Source organism: Hipposideros armiger, unplaced genomic scaffold, assembly GCF_001890085.2.
Source record: "Hipposideros armiger isolate ML-2016 unplaced genomic scaffold, ASM189008v1 scaffold_940, whole genome shotgun sequence".
Classification (NCBI taxonomy): domain Eukaryota; kingdom Metazoa; phylum Chordata; class Mammalia; order Chiroptera; family Hipposideridae; genus Hipposideros; species Hipposideros armiger.
The window spans coordinates 232831-249830 of NW_017732290.1; the positions used below are offsets into that span (position 1 = coordinate 232831).

General features: G+C 48.1%; 1 protein-coding gene across 1 annotated transcript in view; it reads left to right on the forward strand.

The window, feature by feature from the left end:
• The first annotated feature begins 15844 nt into the window (after positions 1 to 15844).
• Positions 15845 to 17000, forward strand: part of TMEM181 (transmembrane protein 181) — a 63475-nt gene continuing 62319 nt past the window's right edge. The window contains exon 1 of the mRNA XM_019630762.1: positions 15845 to 16284. Within this exon, the coding sequence (XP_019486307.1) occupies positions 15845 to 16284 (440 nt within the window). The remainder of the gene's footprint in view (positions 16285 to 17000) is intronic.

Genomic DNA, 17000 nt, shown 5'->3' on the forward strand with positions numbered 1-17000 from the left:
TCCTTTTTTCCTTTTAAACTGTAAGTGCACAGGTCCCAGACCAAACCAGACCACCAGCATGTTCCTGCCCAGACCTCGGGAACGGCGTATTGCCCTGTGCGCCGCGGTTCCTCTAACATTGGTTTGTTTGTTTGTTTTCAATTCAGCATCCTGCTTTGTTTCACTTTCCAAGCAAGAGCTGTTGAGATTCCCGATTGCATTCTGATGAGCTCGCCCTGTTTTGCCTCTCTTCTTATGTATTTTGTGTATTAGATTGTGATGGAAGTTCTAGAAGGCATTCACGGTTTGCATTCAAAATGGCGTGGTTTGTCCAAATTACTTTGTCTTTATTATTGAGATGGATCAGTCTTCTTTTTTTTTTCTTGATGATTTGAAGTTGTAAGAGTTGTCCAGCTATTGCTTAATAAAATTTTGCAGATCAAAAAAAAAAATCAATTGCTTGTGTGCAGAATTCAGACGGGTCTTGTGTCCTTTAAGAAATCGCCCCGGGCCAGCTGAGTGGCGCGATGGTTGGGAACTGGCTGGGGACGCCAGAGGGCCCCGGTTTGGATCCCACATATGAGGGCCAGTGACACTGCCCTCCACAGCTAAGATGCTGAACAACAGCTCAACCTGGAGCTGGGCTTCTGTGAGTCGCCAGCGACAGCGTAGGCTGCAGCTCCTGTGGCAGTGGGTTGCCATGGGCTACCGTGTGTAGCCAGCAGCCAGCGTGAGCGGCCATTCAGAAGCCGGCGACTGATCTGCCTCGCCCGGGAAGAACACAAGGATGGTGCCAACTTGGGCCAGTGAAGCAACGTCTTCCACAACTAGACGGAAGAACAAAAGGACAGCAACTTGTCTGTTCCCCTTCCCCGATTCCCCAGCTGTTCCCATCCCCCCAATTCCCCAATAAAAATCTTAAAAAAAAAGAAAAAAAGAAATCGCCCCTCACCGCTGGCATGACCCCCTCCCCAAGCGCTTCTCCGATCCCTGGGTTACTGCCCACCGTTACTTGACACCCCAAGGTCCTTAACCATCATTGCTCCTTCTGAGAGGTCCGAGGCAGACAGGTGCTGCCTTCTTGAGGAGTTGGTTTGAGTCTGTGTGTGTTTTTGGGTTTTTTTCTTCTCTTTTTTTAAAAAAGAGGCCCCAAGTCAGGATGCACCTATCACAGCACCTACAAGATGAGAGGTGTTAAATACACTGACACTTTTGTTACTTTGTGGAAAACACTGAAACCGGGTTTTGAGCAATTCCACTCTAAGTGCTAATATAACTGCTAATTGTTGTTATTACTAATGAGTCTTAGTGTACCTGTCACTCTGCCTGTGGCAGGGAGACGGGGACTTGGGGGGCCATGGGAGGCTCCTCTGTAAACACTGCAGTTCATGGTGGACATTTGCAGAACTACCCCTTTGGGGTTTTTCACATAAAAATAGACATGATCACTCAGGCTTTTGGAGACAATCAAAAACCACTGTCAACTCTTAACAAATTCTAATCATGTATTACGTTCTAAAATCATAGGACTATATATCTGTGCTTTAAATAGTAGTAGGCTAACTGAATTTTGTATGAGAATCAAATCATACATTTTATTATGAAAGTTTGTGAACTTCACGTTAATACTCATTGTATCTTTATCACTTAAACCAGGTAGCGTGGACACCTGGTGGTAAACAAGCGCCACCCCCAAAAAACAGGGACCAAAACCCTCACAGCCAGGCTGGGTCTGTGCTGAGGACCCATGTCTACAATTGCCGTCCCCCCCCCCGCCCCAGGTCCCATGGTCAGCTTTGGGGCCATTTGGTGTGAGTTGGTGTCTCCAGAAGTAATTTATTTTTAAAGCCCTGGTAAGAAAACTTAGCTAATCCCTTTCCTTCTGCAAACTTATTTTGAAAAGGATGCATGCTATTTTTATTCTAGTGTTCTTTTCCTGGGAGTGTTAAGAGAATAGGGAATCAATTTAACTCTCAAAAACTCATTGTAGAAGAGAAATGACTGCCTCATGGAGACTGCATTATAATGTCCCAAGAGTTCCCTCTAAACCTCCAAACTGCATTATGAAGTGGATACCGTCAGCCTTCCTTTCCTTTCAGAAGAAAATTGAATCACTGAGAGGTTGAAGTGATTTCTGGATCCCATAGACAAAACTGATCTGAAATAGAATCCAAGATTTTGGGGTCACGTTAATGAATAGGCCTAGTTTTATTCCCAGCTTCTCTCTCCGGTGTTTCGCAATGATTTGCCTGTAATTAGCTGTGAGCTACTTACACTTAGTCATCTCCCGAGAAAAGTGGCATTAGAGGTGGGCCGCCCTCACTTGGCAGCAGGTGAGCTCATCTCCCTGCAGCTGAACCTGCTCATGCTTGAGTTGTCACGAGAGTGAACATAAGGCTCCCAGGTTATTACTCACCAGGCGTCACCAAGAAGCAGGCCTGTGCGGATTTGTTGCTGTGCATGTCTTAGAAACAGTCGCTCGATGCACTAAGAAATATGAAGCCAGGGGCGGCCGGGTGGCTCAGCTGGTGAGAGCACGTGCTCTGAACAACAAGGTTGCCGGTTCGATGCCCACATGGGATGGTGGGCTGCATCCCCCACAACTAGAGTGAAATGGCGACTGGACTTGGAGCTGAGCTGTGCCCTCCACAACTAGATCGGAGGACAATGACTTGACTTGGAGCTGATGGGTCCTGGAAAAAACACTCTTACCCAATAAAAATTTAAAAAAAGAAAAAAAAATATGAAGCCATCCATGTGAACAATGGGCTCATTTCCTAAATGTGATTAAAGTTCCTGTTTGAGTGATAGCTTCAAATAATAGCGAAGCAGCAGGAAACTGGGTGTCAGGTATGAAAAATAGTTCTATATTCTGCTCTCCTTTTTCTGGGGTTCCTGCTCTTGCTCTAGTCCAGGTGCTTTCTGAGCCTATTTTCCCTGCATACACAACTATAGGTAACTCCCTCGCCCCACCAAGAATATGGGGTTGGGGGTCGGGGGAGCTTGGATGATAAAGGCTGGCTGCGTGTCAGTTTCTCAAACTAATCAAGTTGCCTTCTCAGTCGGGCCAGCTGTTTTCCACCATCTTCACCATTAGGGTTGCGTTTCCCCTCTTCTCCAAAATAGGGAGGAAAACGCAGTCCTGACACCATTCCCCATTGCGTGCAGGGAACCAAGCGTCACCATGTCTCCTTTTGGATTGGCTTCCAGCTCATTCAAATGGCTCGTGGTGTCTCCTTTCCCGGGAATTCTCGGTGTTTCCTGCCCGCCCCCCCCCCCCCCCCGCCCCCAGGAGGGCCTTGTCTGCACCACCTATCACTACCTTGCCCTTTCACTGGTAGTGGGTGCAGTCCTTGCTATTAGGAGAAACCCTTTAATCCTTGAATCCCTCTTGTTACCCAGCTGGTATCACGGAAACCTGGGATTCTCCACGGCTACACTTTCCCTGGTAAAAAGGCGAGCAGCCCAGACACCACAGCACTTGAGACACAAACATATAAGGTGTTCCTCCCAGAAGGAGGCGTGTCCTCAAAGAATTCATTTCTCCCTGCGCTTCTGCCCCACAGGGTCCTCTGAGGCCTGCTGCCCTCTTCCTCAAGTCCCTGGACCTACTGCAGGAGGCTTTTAAGTCCTAGAATTAACGATTTCTCACTGGTACTCAAGTTCAACTTCTTTGTTTTAAATCCTCAGAGAAAACATTCCTCTGACAGGAAGGGGCTGTCTCCCATTCCATTAGAATGACCGCCCCAACCGAGGCACCAGGTGGTTCATTTGACGGCTGGATCCCAGGACAGTGGGGAAAGCAACACTCTGTAAAAGCTGCCGAGTGCTCCCTGCATCTCTGCCCCGACAGGCCAGCCCTTCCGCTGCCATCAACTGCAGCCCAGCGGATCTCCCCCCTTGCTTCCAGGAGCCCTTCCCATGGGATGAGCTCATAAACATTCTCTTTTCCGGCACCCACATCTCCCAGCAGGCGCCAAACTCCTGGGAGGCTGAAGGAGAGGGGGTACCTCGGACTTCTAAGGGGGTCAGCCAAGTCTCTCCACAAATAGATCCCACTAAGAGTGGCACCCCCAGACCACACCAGCTGTGTGAGAAGGTCACATTCCAACGATCCACTGGGTTCCCCTGTGGCAGCCCTGCCCTCCACGGGCTGTGACAGCAGCACAGGGCTCGGGTCCACTAAGCCAGCCCTGCCTTTCTTAATGTCATTATGGGGGGGGGTCTCAAGATGGTGCTTGAAACATGTGATTTATCCATGTGGACTAAAGGGCTAGTACATTTGGATTTGAAAAACATTTTTATAAACCAGCCAAGAGACTTATATGGAGCCTGGTCCCTTTTCTTCCTCAGTACTCCACAGAGACACAGCTAGAAATAATTGATTAGCTAAAGTCTCTCTAAATAGCACAGCATAAGAATGTATGGCTTATGTGTAGTATCCAAAAAAAAAGCAAAGGTAAAAATGACCCCAACAACCCAACCCCAAAACAAGTTCAACAACCCAAGGTGGAAAGTATGCTCTCATGACATCCTAAGTCCCTCTTCACAAACCCTTTGTGGGAAGGTTTGGCCCCTGTTTAGAAGTAGAAGGTCCTAAGTGACTTTACTCAAAGCCAGGCAGTGTTAAAAGAGCCGGGAGCACATCTCAGAGCTACCAAACCACAGCTCTTTGAAAGGGGCGCCCGTGATGCTTCATAAACGACAGAACAAGCCCCGGTGCCCAGTTCGCTAGAGAAACGCTCGTCCAGGGAAATGAATCCTCAGCCAGCGCCCAGGGCCAGGCCGCCCCGCTGGGCTGCACACGTGCTCTCAGCCTCCTTTCTCCTTGCAGGCGGGCAGCTCCCCATGCCCTCATTATAGCCCATGAGGGCTATAATGCTCCAAAGTCAGGCTCCTGACCTGGGCATCTCGGAAGTGAAAAGAAACTCAATCGAAACTCAGAAAAAAAAAAAATGGCCATTCGCCAGGACAGCTGACGTTTCATCAGAGAGCCTGCGCTGCCAGCAAGCAGGCCTGCCTGGACCAGGGGGGAAGGGAGGCCACAAACAGAGCGGCTATAAAGGGGCTCTGGTCAAAGAGAAGAACTAGAAAGGACAGCATCCCCAGAATTTTCTGCACTCGCCACCCATCTCAGGGAAGGAAAGACTTGACCTTCAAGCCTCGCACATAGGCAGGGCAGGGCTACTCCAGGTGGAAGACAGAGGAACCTGACCCCCAGCTCGCTGCGCAGTCTCATCTAGGCTGCCCTGTGCTGTGCTGTGCTGTGCAGTGTGCCAAGTTCATTTCCCTCTTCTCAGAGCAGGGCAGTGCTCCGCCAGGGGCTGGGCTCCTGGACGTCAGCCCCTGCTCACACCTGGTGCCCGGCCGGTCGTGTCCACTGGGAGGCGCTCGTGTGTGCATCTTTGGAACTCCAAGGTTACAGGTAAGGGATGGGGACAAGTTAGCCGGATTTGGGCATTCATATCCAGGCATGTTTCTTGGAAACAGTTTAAGTTTTGTTAAAAATTTCTAAAGTGTACCTCCGTAGCAAACATAATGCTACACACACTTCATCTGCCTGTGTGTGCCGTTGGAGGACAGAATTACAGCTGAGACCAGACCTGAATGGAAAGCACTTGGGAAAGGCTGGGTCTTGGGCGCTGTCTTTCGAGGAGTAGTCCCAATACCACATTAACCGTGTGAGGAGGATTCTAGATCAATGGGAATACCTGGTAGGGTAAGTCCTAGCCAGGGGCTCATGGAGAGGTGACACGGGCTATTAGAAGAGCAGTGTTCTGAAAGCCAGGAGATCGGGGAGCTTATCCTGGACCTGTCACCCAGGTGTGTAACCTCGGTGGGCCACTCCACTCTGGGCTTCGTTTTGCTCAACTGAAAACTGAGATTGGACTCAGTATTCCCCAAAGCATGTTCCATAGTTCCCCAGTAATTGCGTACACTGAAGTAAAGCAAGCTTCCTGTACTGTAGGATTTTCCAGAAACTTCAGTACGCTAATGTGTGTGCAAGGGGAAGAGATAATTGACAACATAAAGCAGGTCTCTTTGCTCCGTCCTCTGCTAGAATGAAAAAGGCCTCCTTTGTTTCTGCTCGAGTGGGTAGGAGACCCTTGCTGGAGTCTGAGGTACGTTTGCTGCGCTGCAAAGGTGTCAAGTTGTTTTGTTTGTACGTTGTACTTTCTCACAAAGCCGAGCTGATTGAAACAGAAATGAGCTCTCGTCTCTCGCAACCAACCACGTTGCAAGTATCTGGTTTGTTCAATTTGCAATTCAAAGGAATGCAAATACAATCTTTCCTAAGACAACTGAGATTGAGGGCACCACACTCATCCTGACCTCGCTCATCTTCTGTTCCTAATTAATACTTCGAGACTTCTGCCTCCCATTTAATTGGGGACCCTAGATATCCTCTTCCACTCAATTTAGAGAACAGAACCACTGAGGGTCAACCAAGTGTTCATCTGGGTCGAAGTGAGTGAATTCCACCGGGCACCATGCTGGGAGTTCAAATGCAGAAATGTGGTCATAAACAGAACTCCAGCTGGCTGGGCAGCTGATTTACAAAAGTCAGTGTCTCTTCTGAACTCTCACAAAACACTTCTTGTCATTTCAGTTGCCAAAAATAAAGAAACCACGGCTGAGACTATTCATCTGACCTAAAAGTTGGATGGCAAATAATGTCCCCTGGGAGCCCTTACAAGCTGGCAACCACCTGGGGGACTGCCTAAATGGAAGGGGTACAGCGGTGTCCACCTGGAGATGCCTAAATGCAAGGGGAGCAGCTGATGTCCACCTGGGGACGCCTAAATGCAAGGGAAGCAGCTGGTGTCCACCTGGGGACGCCTAAATGCAAGGGAAGCAGTTGGTGTCCACCTGGGGACGCCTAAATGCAAGGGGAGCAGCTGGCATTCACCTGGGGACGCCTAAATGGAAGGAATACTGGGTCTCACTGTTTTCCTAGGAGGTTCCCCTGGTGAGGACCTTCCTGGGAGAGACCTGGTGCCAAGGGCCCCGAAAGGTGCCACGATGAAGATGCTAAATTGTGCTTATTGGTTCCAGGGAGACAGCCCGGGGTCAGGGTTGCCTCAAGATGATCAGGAGGTTCTTGTTTTGTTTTATTTTTGTGGAAGTAAACAAAGAGCAAACAAGGACATGCGAAGGCTACGTATTCAGAGTTTGCTGTAGCAAGGCAGGAAAGCCCCCATCGCTTGTGTTTGGCAGAGACTCAAAGGCTGGCAGAGGAGGGGAGAGCTCAGTGAAAGGGGCGGCTCCAGGTGTGACCTGATGGAGGTCGTTGGCTCCGGGAAGCTGGAGGTAGCTGACTAGAGGTCGGGCATCATGGGATTGGTTAGGGGTGCATGTGTCACTGTCCCTGATTGGTCCTGAGTTGGAAGCAGGGACAAAAACTAGGGACACTGTCAGTTATTAATCAACTCCTGGCCATTTGGGGCCGATTGTTTCAGAAGGTAGTGTTTGGCTCCCTGGATTGTTGCTGGAGATAGAAGCCTGACTTCCTCCAAGGCTGGCTTCCTGGGCTGGTTACAGTCGACTGTAGATCAGAGATTTATATATGGCCTGGCCATGTCCATTTGTACATTCAATCTCTCAGTGTAAATAAGCAAATTTCCAATTTTCCTGAATTTTAAGAATGAAACCAACCTACCCCCAATGAACAATAAATTAATTGACATTAGGAAGAATATCTTAAAATTGCACGAGTATAGTTTTAAATACACAAGAAGAAACAAATGCTGCCCGGGACATGTGCAGCTTGCCACAGTTCCTACTTTGACCTCGCAGAAGTGGGAAGGGCGTGCTGTATGTACCCTACGCACATTCAGAAACAATCGTAAGCAGAAGAAACACTTTAGGAGCCATGCCAAGTAATGTGAGGAAGATAATTAGGAAATACTCTGTAACTCATATTCCAGTTACAATAACATTTTACCACAAACCTAATTTCCATTTTATTGCCTTGGTTCCCCCCCAAGGAACACAAAACAGTCCCTGGGGGCTCCTGGCGAGTTCTTGGAAGCTTCGAGTTTTCTGTGGCAGAGCTGAACAATGGTTCTCTTCACTGACAGGAGGTTAGTTCAGGGAAATGGAACTCACCCTGACAGGGCTGTGCTGTTAGGTAGCAGGTGTCTTCACTCTCCAAGTGTTTAAGTAAGAATTCTCCCACCTCTAAATAGTAATACCATCCTGAGGAGGAAAATGGATTCTGAATCCCACTGAGGGAGGGAGGTGGTGGCATAGCACCTTTGAGAGAGCTTAGCAGCGCATGAATATTAAAGCCAAGGTGTCAGAAATTCACGGAGCATCTAATTCTCTAGCTGTCAGTCACCGTACCTGTCAGCCTTTCACAGAAGGGGCAGTGAGAATACAATGTTCATGGCAACTTCCTCGGAACTCTGGCTCCTGTGTACGCACATGTACGTCATTCAGCCTGTCCATGTCCCTGCTGCCTGATAAACATGACTGTGTCCACCTCCGCCCATGCCGTCCTCTCTTACCTGGGCATTGTCCCCTTCATGCCATCCTCTTTATGAGAATAATACTTTCAGCTAAGGGTTGAATGCAGTGGCGTGCTGGTAGACATTTAACAACCAGCTCTCCAGGAACGAACAAACCCTGACTGTGTAACTCGGCACACATAAGCATTATAAATTGTAATGACATAAAGGATTGAAGTACACAATGAGAAATGATAAAATATACAGCACTCTTCATTATGGTTCCGTAGAGCCAATTGATTCTCACAGAATGTTTTTGTTGATTTTTGCCAAACACGCGTGTCAGTAGCCACCCGGTGGTTCCAAGTGACAAGTGAGTATAGTTCCAACATCAATGTTGGTTGATATTTTTATTTACATTGATGAGCAGGACAAAAGTGAAACAACAAAGGGGCACGTTCAGTGAAACGTCAGAACTTTACGTGTGCATTAATGACATGGCGATTTCTTTGCCAAACTGGGTAAGAGTTTTCAAATACTGGAAGAAAAATTCCTCCATTTTTGGTGCCGTTCATGATGTCACAGCTACGACCATGACACACTTTTCGATTTAAGCCTCATTATCAGCATTGCCTCCATCGCTTTCTTAAGGCTGGAGCCTAGACTTGAAAGAAGAAACAAAGCTAAGTCAGTCCTCAATTTGTGGCTTTTGCTCATTTCCATGGTGTGACTATTTCCTCCAGACCAATTTCAAGCAACCAACATAATGTCACTGACTGAATGAGAAGTTGTAAATAGATACTCAGTAAGTAGCTGTTAAATGTTTAATAATGACCATGTTTAACAATCAGCTCTCAATAGCCCTGAAACTTTAACCACTGGCTGTCCCGAGCCAGTGCAAGCTAACTTCTGCACACCCCAGGCTGTGTGGGTTGTGTCTCAGAAGGCAGACCAGCTGAGGCTCAGGCTGCGTGGCAGGTAGGGGCTGCTTACTCTAGTCAGGCTAAGCGCTTCACCCAAAGTCACTCAGCTGGGGGGTTCAGGACATAGATCATTCATTAATTTGACAGATCTGTATGGAGCACCTTCTAATGCCGATCACTAAGATGCATGCTGAGACAAGCAACCATGAGGTGCACAAAGTGGACACAGCCCCGCCTCACGGAGGGCCGCAGTTAGTTCTCTCACTGGATTCTGCTGAATCCTTTCTCTCCCAGTCGACTCATCCTCTCTACTCAGTGCTCTGGAGCCCAGTGGAAGGGCTCACTGTTGTGCTAGACAATGGGGAGCCACCGTGACCACTCCCTCTCCACTTTCCATAGCAATTCACCACCAAGCCCGTCAAGTCCCCTCCCCTGAGAGCTCTCAAGCCCGCCCACGGCTCTCACCTGTGCTGCCCTGGCCCCAGGGCAAGCCTTCATCATCTGTCACCTAGACTTCAGGAGCCTCCTAACTGGCCTTCCTGCTCCCTCGTCCCCAGTCCACTCTCCACTCAGCAACCAGACTGATTCTTTTAAAAGAAATTTACAACCCTGTTTTTACATCATTCCTCAGCTTAAAACCCTTTAATGGCAGTCGAGCGTGGTGATGGGAGGCATAAGATCCAGCTTGCGTGGGTGTGTTGCTCACTAGCTGGGTGACTTGGGGCAAGACTGTAGCACCGCTATCTGCTTCCCTATCTGCAGAAGGAGGGATGGTGCCCATCGAATAGGGGAGTCTGAGGATTACATGAGTTAGCTTCGGTGAGGTACTCAGAACAGCACACCACCATCCTTACCGTCATGATCCTTAAGATAGAGACCAAACCCCTTACCTGCCTCCGGCTGCTCTTCCAGCCTCAGCTGTCAACACTCGGCCCACTGCTCTATTCCAGAGCCCAGTCCCTCTCCGCAAGGTTCTCATCACACTGTCCCTTGCCCAAGCTCATCTCGCTGCCCGCCCTGCGTCATTTAACTCACCCTTCAGAGCTCCTTCAAGACCATGTCTTCAGCAAAGCTTTCCCTGGCCCCAGTCCAGACCAAGTGTTCTGTTACACTCCTTTAGAGCATGTCCCCATTGTACTCACTTGTTAGGATGAACATGTAGCAGTTCATGTGCTGTCTACACTGTGGACTCTATGAGAGTGCTCAGAACCTCGTACAGTGCCTGGAACATGGTAGGTCTCCATGTATATAAAATCTCTAATACATAGGGTTTATCTAAGACCCATGTGAGAGACCTCTCGTCATGAGCAAAACCCATTCAGCCGAACTCCAGTGTGAATTATGAAGTGTGGTCTGGATTTGACTAAAGGTAGTCTTTGGCATCAGCCCTTTCACCCTATTATTCGCATTTCCCAAAACTGCCAAGGGCCCTGCTTAGCCTCTGCCAAGTGCTCAGCACAGCAGGAAAATAACAAGGGTAATCTCAAGACTTTGGGATCTTGCCAAAGTATTTTACCTGCAGGGTTGCTGGCTGTTGAGCAAGCTTGACTTCCCAAGGCCCTTCCTGAAGATTCCAGTGGGGCAAGTAGTTATCACAAACGCTTACTGAGGACCCACTGGATACAGGAGTTCATGGCAGCTGCTTCACACACCTTGACTGTGTTCTTCCAGAAAAGACTAAACTGGAGAGGGATAAAATTTCTCAAAGGAGGACCTGACATCAAGCAATTCTTCACTTGTAGGCGCCTACCATAATGGCCTCAGTATATTTTGTTTCTATGTTTTAAGTCCTTATCTATTAAAGAAACATACTAGGGCCGGCCGAGTGGCGCGATGGTTAAGAGCCGGCTTGGGATACCAGAGGGCCCCAGTTCGGATCCCACATATGAGGGCCAATGACACTGCCCTCTACAGCTAAGATGCTGAACAATAGCTCAACCTGGAGCTGGGCTGCCATGAGTCACCAGCAACGCAGGTGGGTTGCCATGGGCTACCGTGTGTAGCCAGCAGCCAGCGTGAGTGGCCAGCAGCCGCCGTGAGCGGCCGTCCAGAAGCCGGCGACTGATCTGCCTCGCCTGGGAAGAGCGCAATGGTGGTGCCAACTTGGGCCAGTGAAGCAACGTCCTCCACAACTAGACTGAAGAACAAAAAGACAGCAACTTGTCTGTTCCCCTTCCCCCAATTCCCCAATAAAAATCTTTAAAAAAAAAAGAAAAGAAAAGAAACATACTAAAGTATTGGAGTGAAATGTTATCTGGGATTTGCTTTAAAGCATCCCAACAACAAAAATGGTAGCGGGAATAGATGAAACAAGAGTGGTAAATGTTGATAACTGAAGCTGTACGTGGATGGGGAGTGGGTGAAGGGATTCATTATATTAGACATTGTTTCTGAGTATGTGTGAAATTTTCCATAATGAATGTTTTAAAATAGCCTCAAAATATATATAGCAAAAATGTATGGAACCATAGGAATTCACTGAAAAGTCCACCACTGTTAATGGGAGCTTAAATACTTCTTTCAATGATAGATCTACAGTCAAAAACTTAATTTTGTGGACATGAGTAAGACTTGGCACCCAACAACTAGAGAGAGAATACAAAATCTTTTGAAACATACATGGAACATTTATAAAAATTGATCATATACTACACCAGGGGTTGGCAAACTGCAGCTCACAAGCCACATGCGGCTCTTTGGGTTCCTTCTCAAAAGTTTGCCGACCCCTGGACGAGCCAGCCAATTTAAAAATTATTTAAGAGCCATAAATATATTTTTACAAATAAGGAAAATTTAAAGTAATATTATAAATGAAGCTATGATAGTTTTATTTTCATTTTCAATTTTACTTCAGAGCCACATGTACGCACCTAAAGAGCTGCATGTGGCTCATGAGCTGTAGTTTGCCGACCCCTGGCGGCTTTTCCATCTCAAAAGTTTGCTGACCGCTTGTACTAGGCCATAAAGCAAGTATCAACAAAGTTCAAAGAATCTATCATTTAGACAATGTTCTTGTAACATATTGCATTTAAGGTATAAATCAATAATAAAAAGGCAAAATTGCTTAAACACTTGAAATTTTGAAATGCATTCTAAAGAACCCACAGGTCAAAGAAGAACTGTATGATAATGAATCAAAACTTGTGAAATGTCATGAAAATAGCACTTGGAGATAAATTTATAGCCATAAATGCTTATTTTTACATAGAAACAAAAATTGAAAATTAGTGAGCAAAGTACATCTTCAGACATTGGAAAAATAACAGAAAAACTTTTTTTTAAAAGAAGGAAACAGATAGATAAGAACAGAATTTAATGAACATAAAACCAAAAAATATGTTCAAGAGGGTCCATGATTTCAAAATTAGTTCTTGGAAAAAATGGTGAATTTGACAAGGACCAAATCAAAAAGGGAAATAATAGACCATCTCATTTAAGAAATGCCTGACACAGTTTCATTTTATTCCCCTTTCTCCTTCTAGGAAATTGGTATTTGAACTGACAAATCTTATATCACCAATATTTAGCCACTTGAGGACAAGGTCGAACAAATAAGTTCATGAACTCATCCTAGAAAAAGTGCTACATGCCTCATTGCTGAATATCACTATGGTCATCTTCAAAGTACTCCCCTTGGGAAGCTATGCACCAACGCCAGTGCTTAGTCCACCCTTCAAAGTAATTTTGGAACTCTTTTTCTGGAATGGCCATCAGACCTGTCGTTGTATTACCCTTGATGTCCTGAATGTCATCGAAATGTCTTCCTTTCAATACTTCCTTTATCTTTGGGTAAAGAAAGAAGTCATTGGGGGCCAGATCAGGTGAGTAGGGAGGGTGTTGCAATAGTTATTTGTTTACTGGCTAAAAACTCCCTTATAGACAGTGCCATGTGAGCTGGTACATTGTTGTGATGCAAGAGCCATGAATTGTTGGCAAAAAGTTCAGGTCGTCTAACTTTTTCATGCAGCCTTTCAGCACTTCCAAATAGTAAACTTGGTTAAATGTTTGTCCAATTGGTACAAATTCTAGCGAATAATCCCTCTAATATATTTTTTTAAAAAAAAGGTTAGCAACATCGTTGCAATAAGTTCACAAACTTAATTGTCAGACCATGTATTTCTTTTTTGGGGTTAACTCAGAAAAACTTGGGCATACTAATGTTTAAGATTGCTCTTGGAGTCCCATTTAGTACACCTATTTCAATAAATTATTCTTGGTTTGGCATTTTTCACACTGTTCTTAGTTTCAAACAAAAGGAGAAACAAGTTAAATTAACCTAAGTGTTTATAGAGATAGAAATAAGTTACCCCCTCCCCCCTTTTTTTTAGTGGCTATAGAACATGTGGGAAGACACATCTAATTTGGACACATTCCTTTATCATTAAAAAATGTTTATTATGGGGGCGGCCAGTTAGCTCAGTTGGTTAGAGCGCAGTGCTCATAATATCAAGATTGCTGGTTCAATCCCCACATGGGCAACTGAGATGCACCCTCCATAAGTAGATTGAAACAACTACTTGACTTGTAGCTGATGGGTCCTGGAAAAACACACTGTTCCCCAATAAAGAAAAAAAATGTTTATTATGACATAACCATAATGGAAATAAAATATACAGAAAAGGAAAAGTAATTGTAGTATACTATATGGCTCAGCTGTGTATAACATTTTCATAGTCGTTATATAAGTGTGTGCATGTGTGTATATGTGATATTTTATCTAGCATATCTCCTTGTGGTGAAAGAGGTAGGGTAGATTAGTACCCCACAATGCTGGGGCCAGATTTGCACTGCCCTTTAGGGGCTGCTGTAGTTCAAAGGAGGAAAAAGCCTAGGCTAGAGAAGTTAGCGAAGCCTGCCAGAGGATTTTTTTTTTAATTGGGGAATTGGGGAAGGGGAACAGTTTGGGGAAATTGGGGAAGGGGAACAGCCAAGTTTTTGTCCTTGAATCTTAGTTGTGGAGGGCACAGCTAGCTCAGCTCCAAGTCCAGTCACCATCCAGCCCCCTGTAGACAGCTCGCAGCTGCTGAGCTCAAGGTGCCGTGTTCAATTTTAGTTTCAGGTGGGCGTAACCCACCATCCCATGTGGGAGTAGAACCAGCAATCTTGTTATTAGGAACATGGGCTCTCATCAGCTGAGCCTTCTTGCTACCTCTTGGCAGTTCAGCAATAGCTCAGCTCTGGTGCAGCTCACTGGCCCATGTGGGAATCGAACCAGTTACCCTGTTGCTCAGAGCTCACACTCTTAACCAACTGAGCCACTCAGCCGGCCCCTCCAGAGGATTTTTAAGTGTTCTGGGGTATCTTTGAGGTTGGTTAATAACTACTGATGAGCTCTCTGTAGACAATTATAAAATTTTGAAATATAGCATATACTGGTCTCACAGTCTCTGTCTCATTACAGAAAACAAACCTGCATGTGTTTGTTAGCATTCCTCTCTGCACTGTATTTTGGGGAGATCCAGTGTCAAGCTCCATTCTTTGTCCTCCTGAGATGATTAAATACAAATGCTCATATTAATGAATTAAGGCAAACACCTAACTGTGCAAAGTGCAGGGTGATCTGAAGTTATGGGACTATTTGCAAGGCTCGGCTGACAGGAGAGGTTGGCTAGCAGACAAAAACTTGTTCTAAAATGTAAGGGGAGGGAGGAAATAAAATATGACCATAAGAAGAGTGGGTGAAATTAGAGCATAGGTGACGGTAGCAGAAAATGAGGGAAATCTGAGAATATCTAAACGTGAGTGGTCAGACTCATGTGGGGAGCTTTGGAAAATGCACATTCCTGGGACCCATACTCTGTAATTTAGATTCAATAGTGTAAGTTGGGCCCCCCCAAAATGTATATTTGTAAAAGGTTCCTGCAATGCATATAAGATCAGTCTTGCATAGAAACCTGTGCCGGATGCAGGTGGAAACGCACTGACATCACCTGAAACAACTGCTTCTCCACTGATTATTGGAAAAATTCTCAAGAGGATATGACACCATCTTTGGATAAGTAGTCCATGGAAGACGTGTTGATTTGTGGGTTTTTATTTTACACACTCCTGTCGAGTTTGTAAAGGATGAGAGCCTCTTTGCACAGACTCTGTGTGTGCGCGTGGCTATAGAACTTGTGGGAAGAGACATCTCGCTTGGACACATTCTATCATTAAAAAATAAATTTATTATGACATAACCATAATGGGCTTGGTTTTAAGTGTTTTTGCATTAGGCCAAGTGGAACCCAAGAAAGGGGAAAACAGGCCCGGGAGCTGTCCGTGGTGCTGAACGCGGGGGCCGACTCTAGCCGTTGACCCTACCAGCATTTCGGGCTCTCGGTCCGTTCCCAAGCCCCCTTTTCCGTTCTTCTCTCGCCCAGTTTCCCGTTTCCCAATACGAGCAATGGTGAGAGTGGCCTTTATATTTTTGTCTTGGGCGGCGATAACCGTGTGGTGTTGGATTCCCCCCTCCCAGTTCCTTCTCCGTCTCCCTGGGCAGGGAGGCGGCTGATGGGCGCGGCACCTTCCTCTCCTCAGGCCCTTCGCGGGGGGGCGGCGGGACCCCATCCATCCCCGCTCCTCCCGCCGCCCCCCCGCGTCGTCCAGGCGCCACCCGAGCGCGCCGGCCCCCGCCTTCCTCCGCGCCCCCTCCCCACCTCCCCCGTCACCTGCTCCGCCTCCTCGGCCCCGCCCCGCGCGCTGGCCGCCCCGGATCCCCGGAGCCGGGAGGAGAAGAGGGGGCGAGGGAGGCGACACAAAGGGCGGAGCAGCGGGAGGAGGGCACGAGGGGCTCGGCTGGCCGGGCGGCGGCGCGGCGCGGGCATGGACGCCGAGTACCCCTTCGAGCCCCCGCTCTGCAGCGAGCTCAAGCACCTGTGCAAGCGGCTGCAGGAGGCGTACCGCGAGCTGAAGGAGGACCTCACGCCTTTCAAAGATGACCGCTACTACAGGTAGGCTCGGCGCGGGCCTCGCGGCCGCGGGGAACCCTACGGGAAGGGGGGCGCAGACCCGGGGCTTGGGGCCGTCCCCCGCCCCCGCCCCGGCCCCTGGCCAGGACCCGGGCTGTGTTCCCGGGCTCGACGAGGTCCAGCCCCTCGGCCGCCCCTCACTCCCCGCGGGCGCCGAGCCCCGGGGAGGCCTGCGAGGGAGCGGCGGGTCCTCGGGTTCTGGCTGCAGAGCCCGCATTCTAGGGCTCAAGGACAGACCCGGGGGCTGGGGAGAGCAGCTGCTTTCCATTCCCTAGAAACCCGAGCCGAGATCCTCCTATTCCGAGGAAGGAACCCACGGGGTGTTCGTCCCCGCTTCGCTCCGCCTTCTCGTCCTTCTCTTCCTGTTTTCCTCCCCCGCCCCCTCCGCCGCCTCCAGCCCCCACGGTCTCGCTCAGGCCTCGCTGAGTGCTGGTTTGGGGAGACCGTCACTCCCTCTCCGGCGTGGGTGTGGGCGAGAAGACTTGGCTTCTCCTCTGAGGCCCTCGGGCCCCTGGGCTCCGGTTGAAATCTCTGAGGCTGGGGCGCCGTTGAGGGTTGGGGACAGTTGGTCTCAGGGCTGAGCGTGCCGCTCAGGGCACCTCCGTGAAGATGCTGTGGGAAGCCGTGCATCTGCACCCTCCTAAGGAGCCGCTGGTTTGTGTTCATCTCTGTCTGCCTCTCCTGCAGCCGGAGTGCGA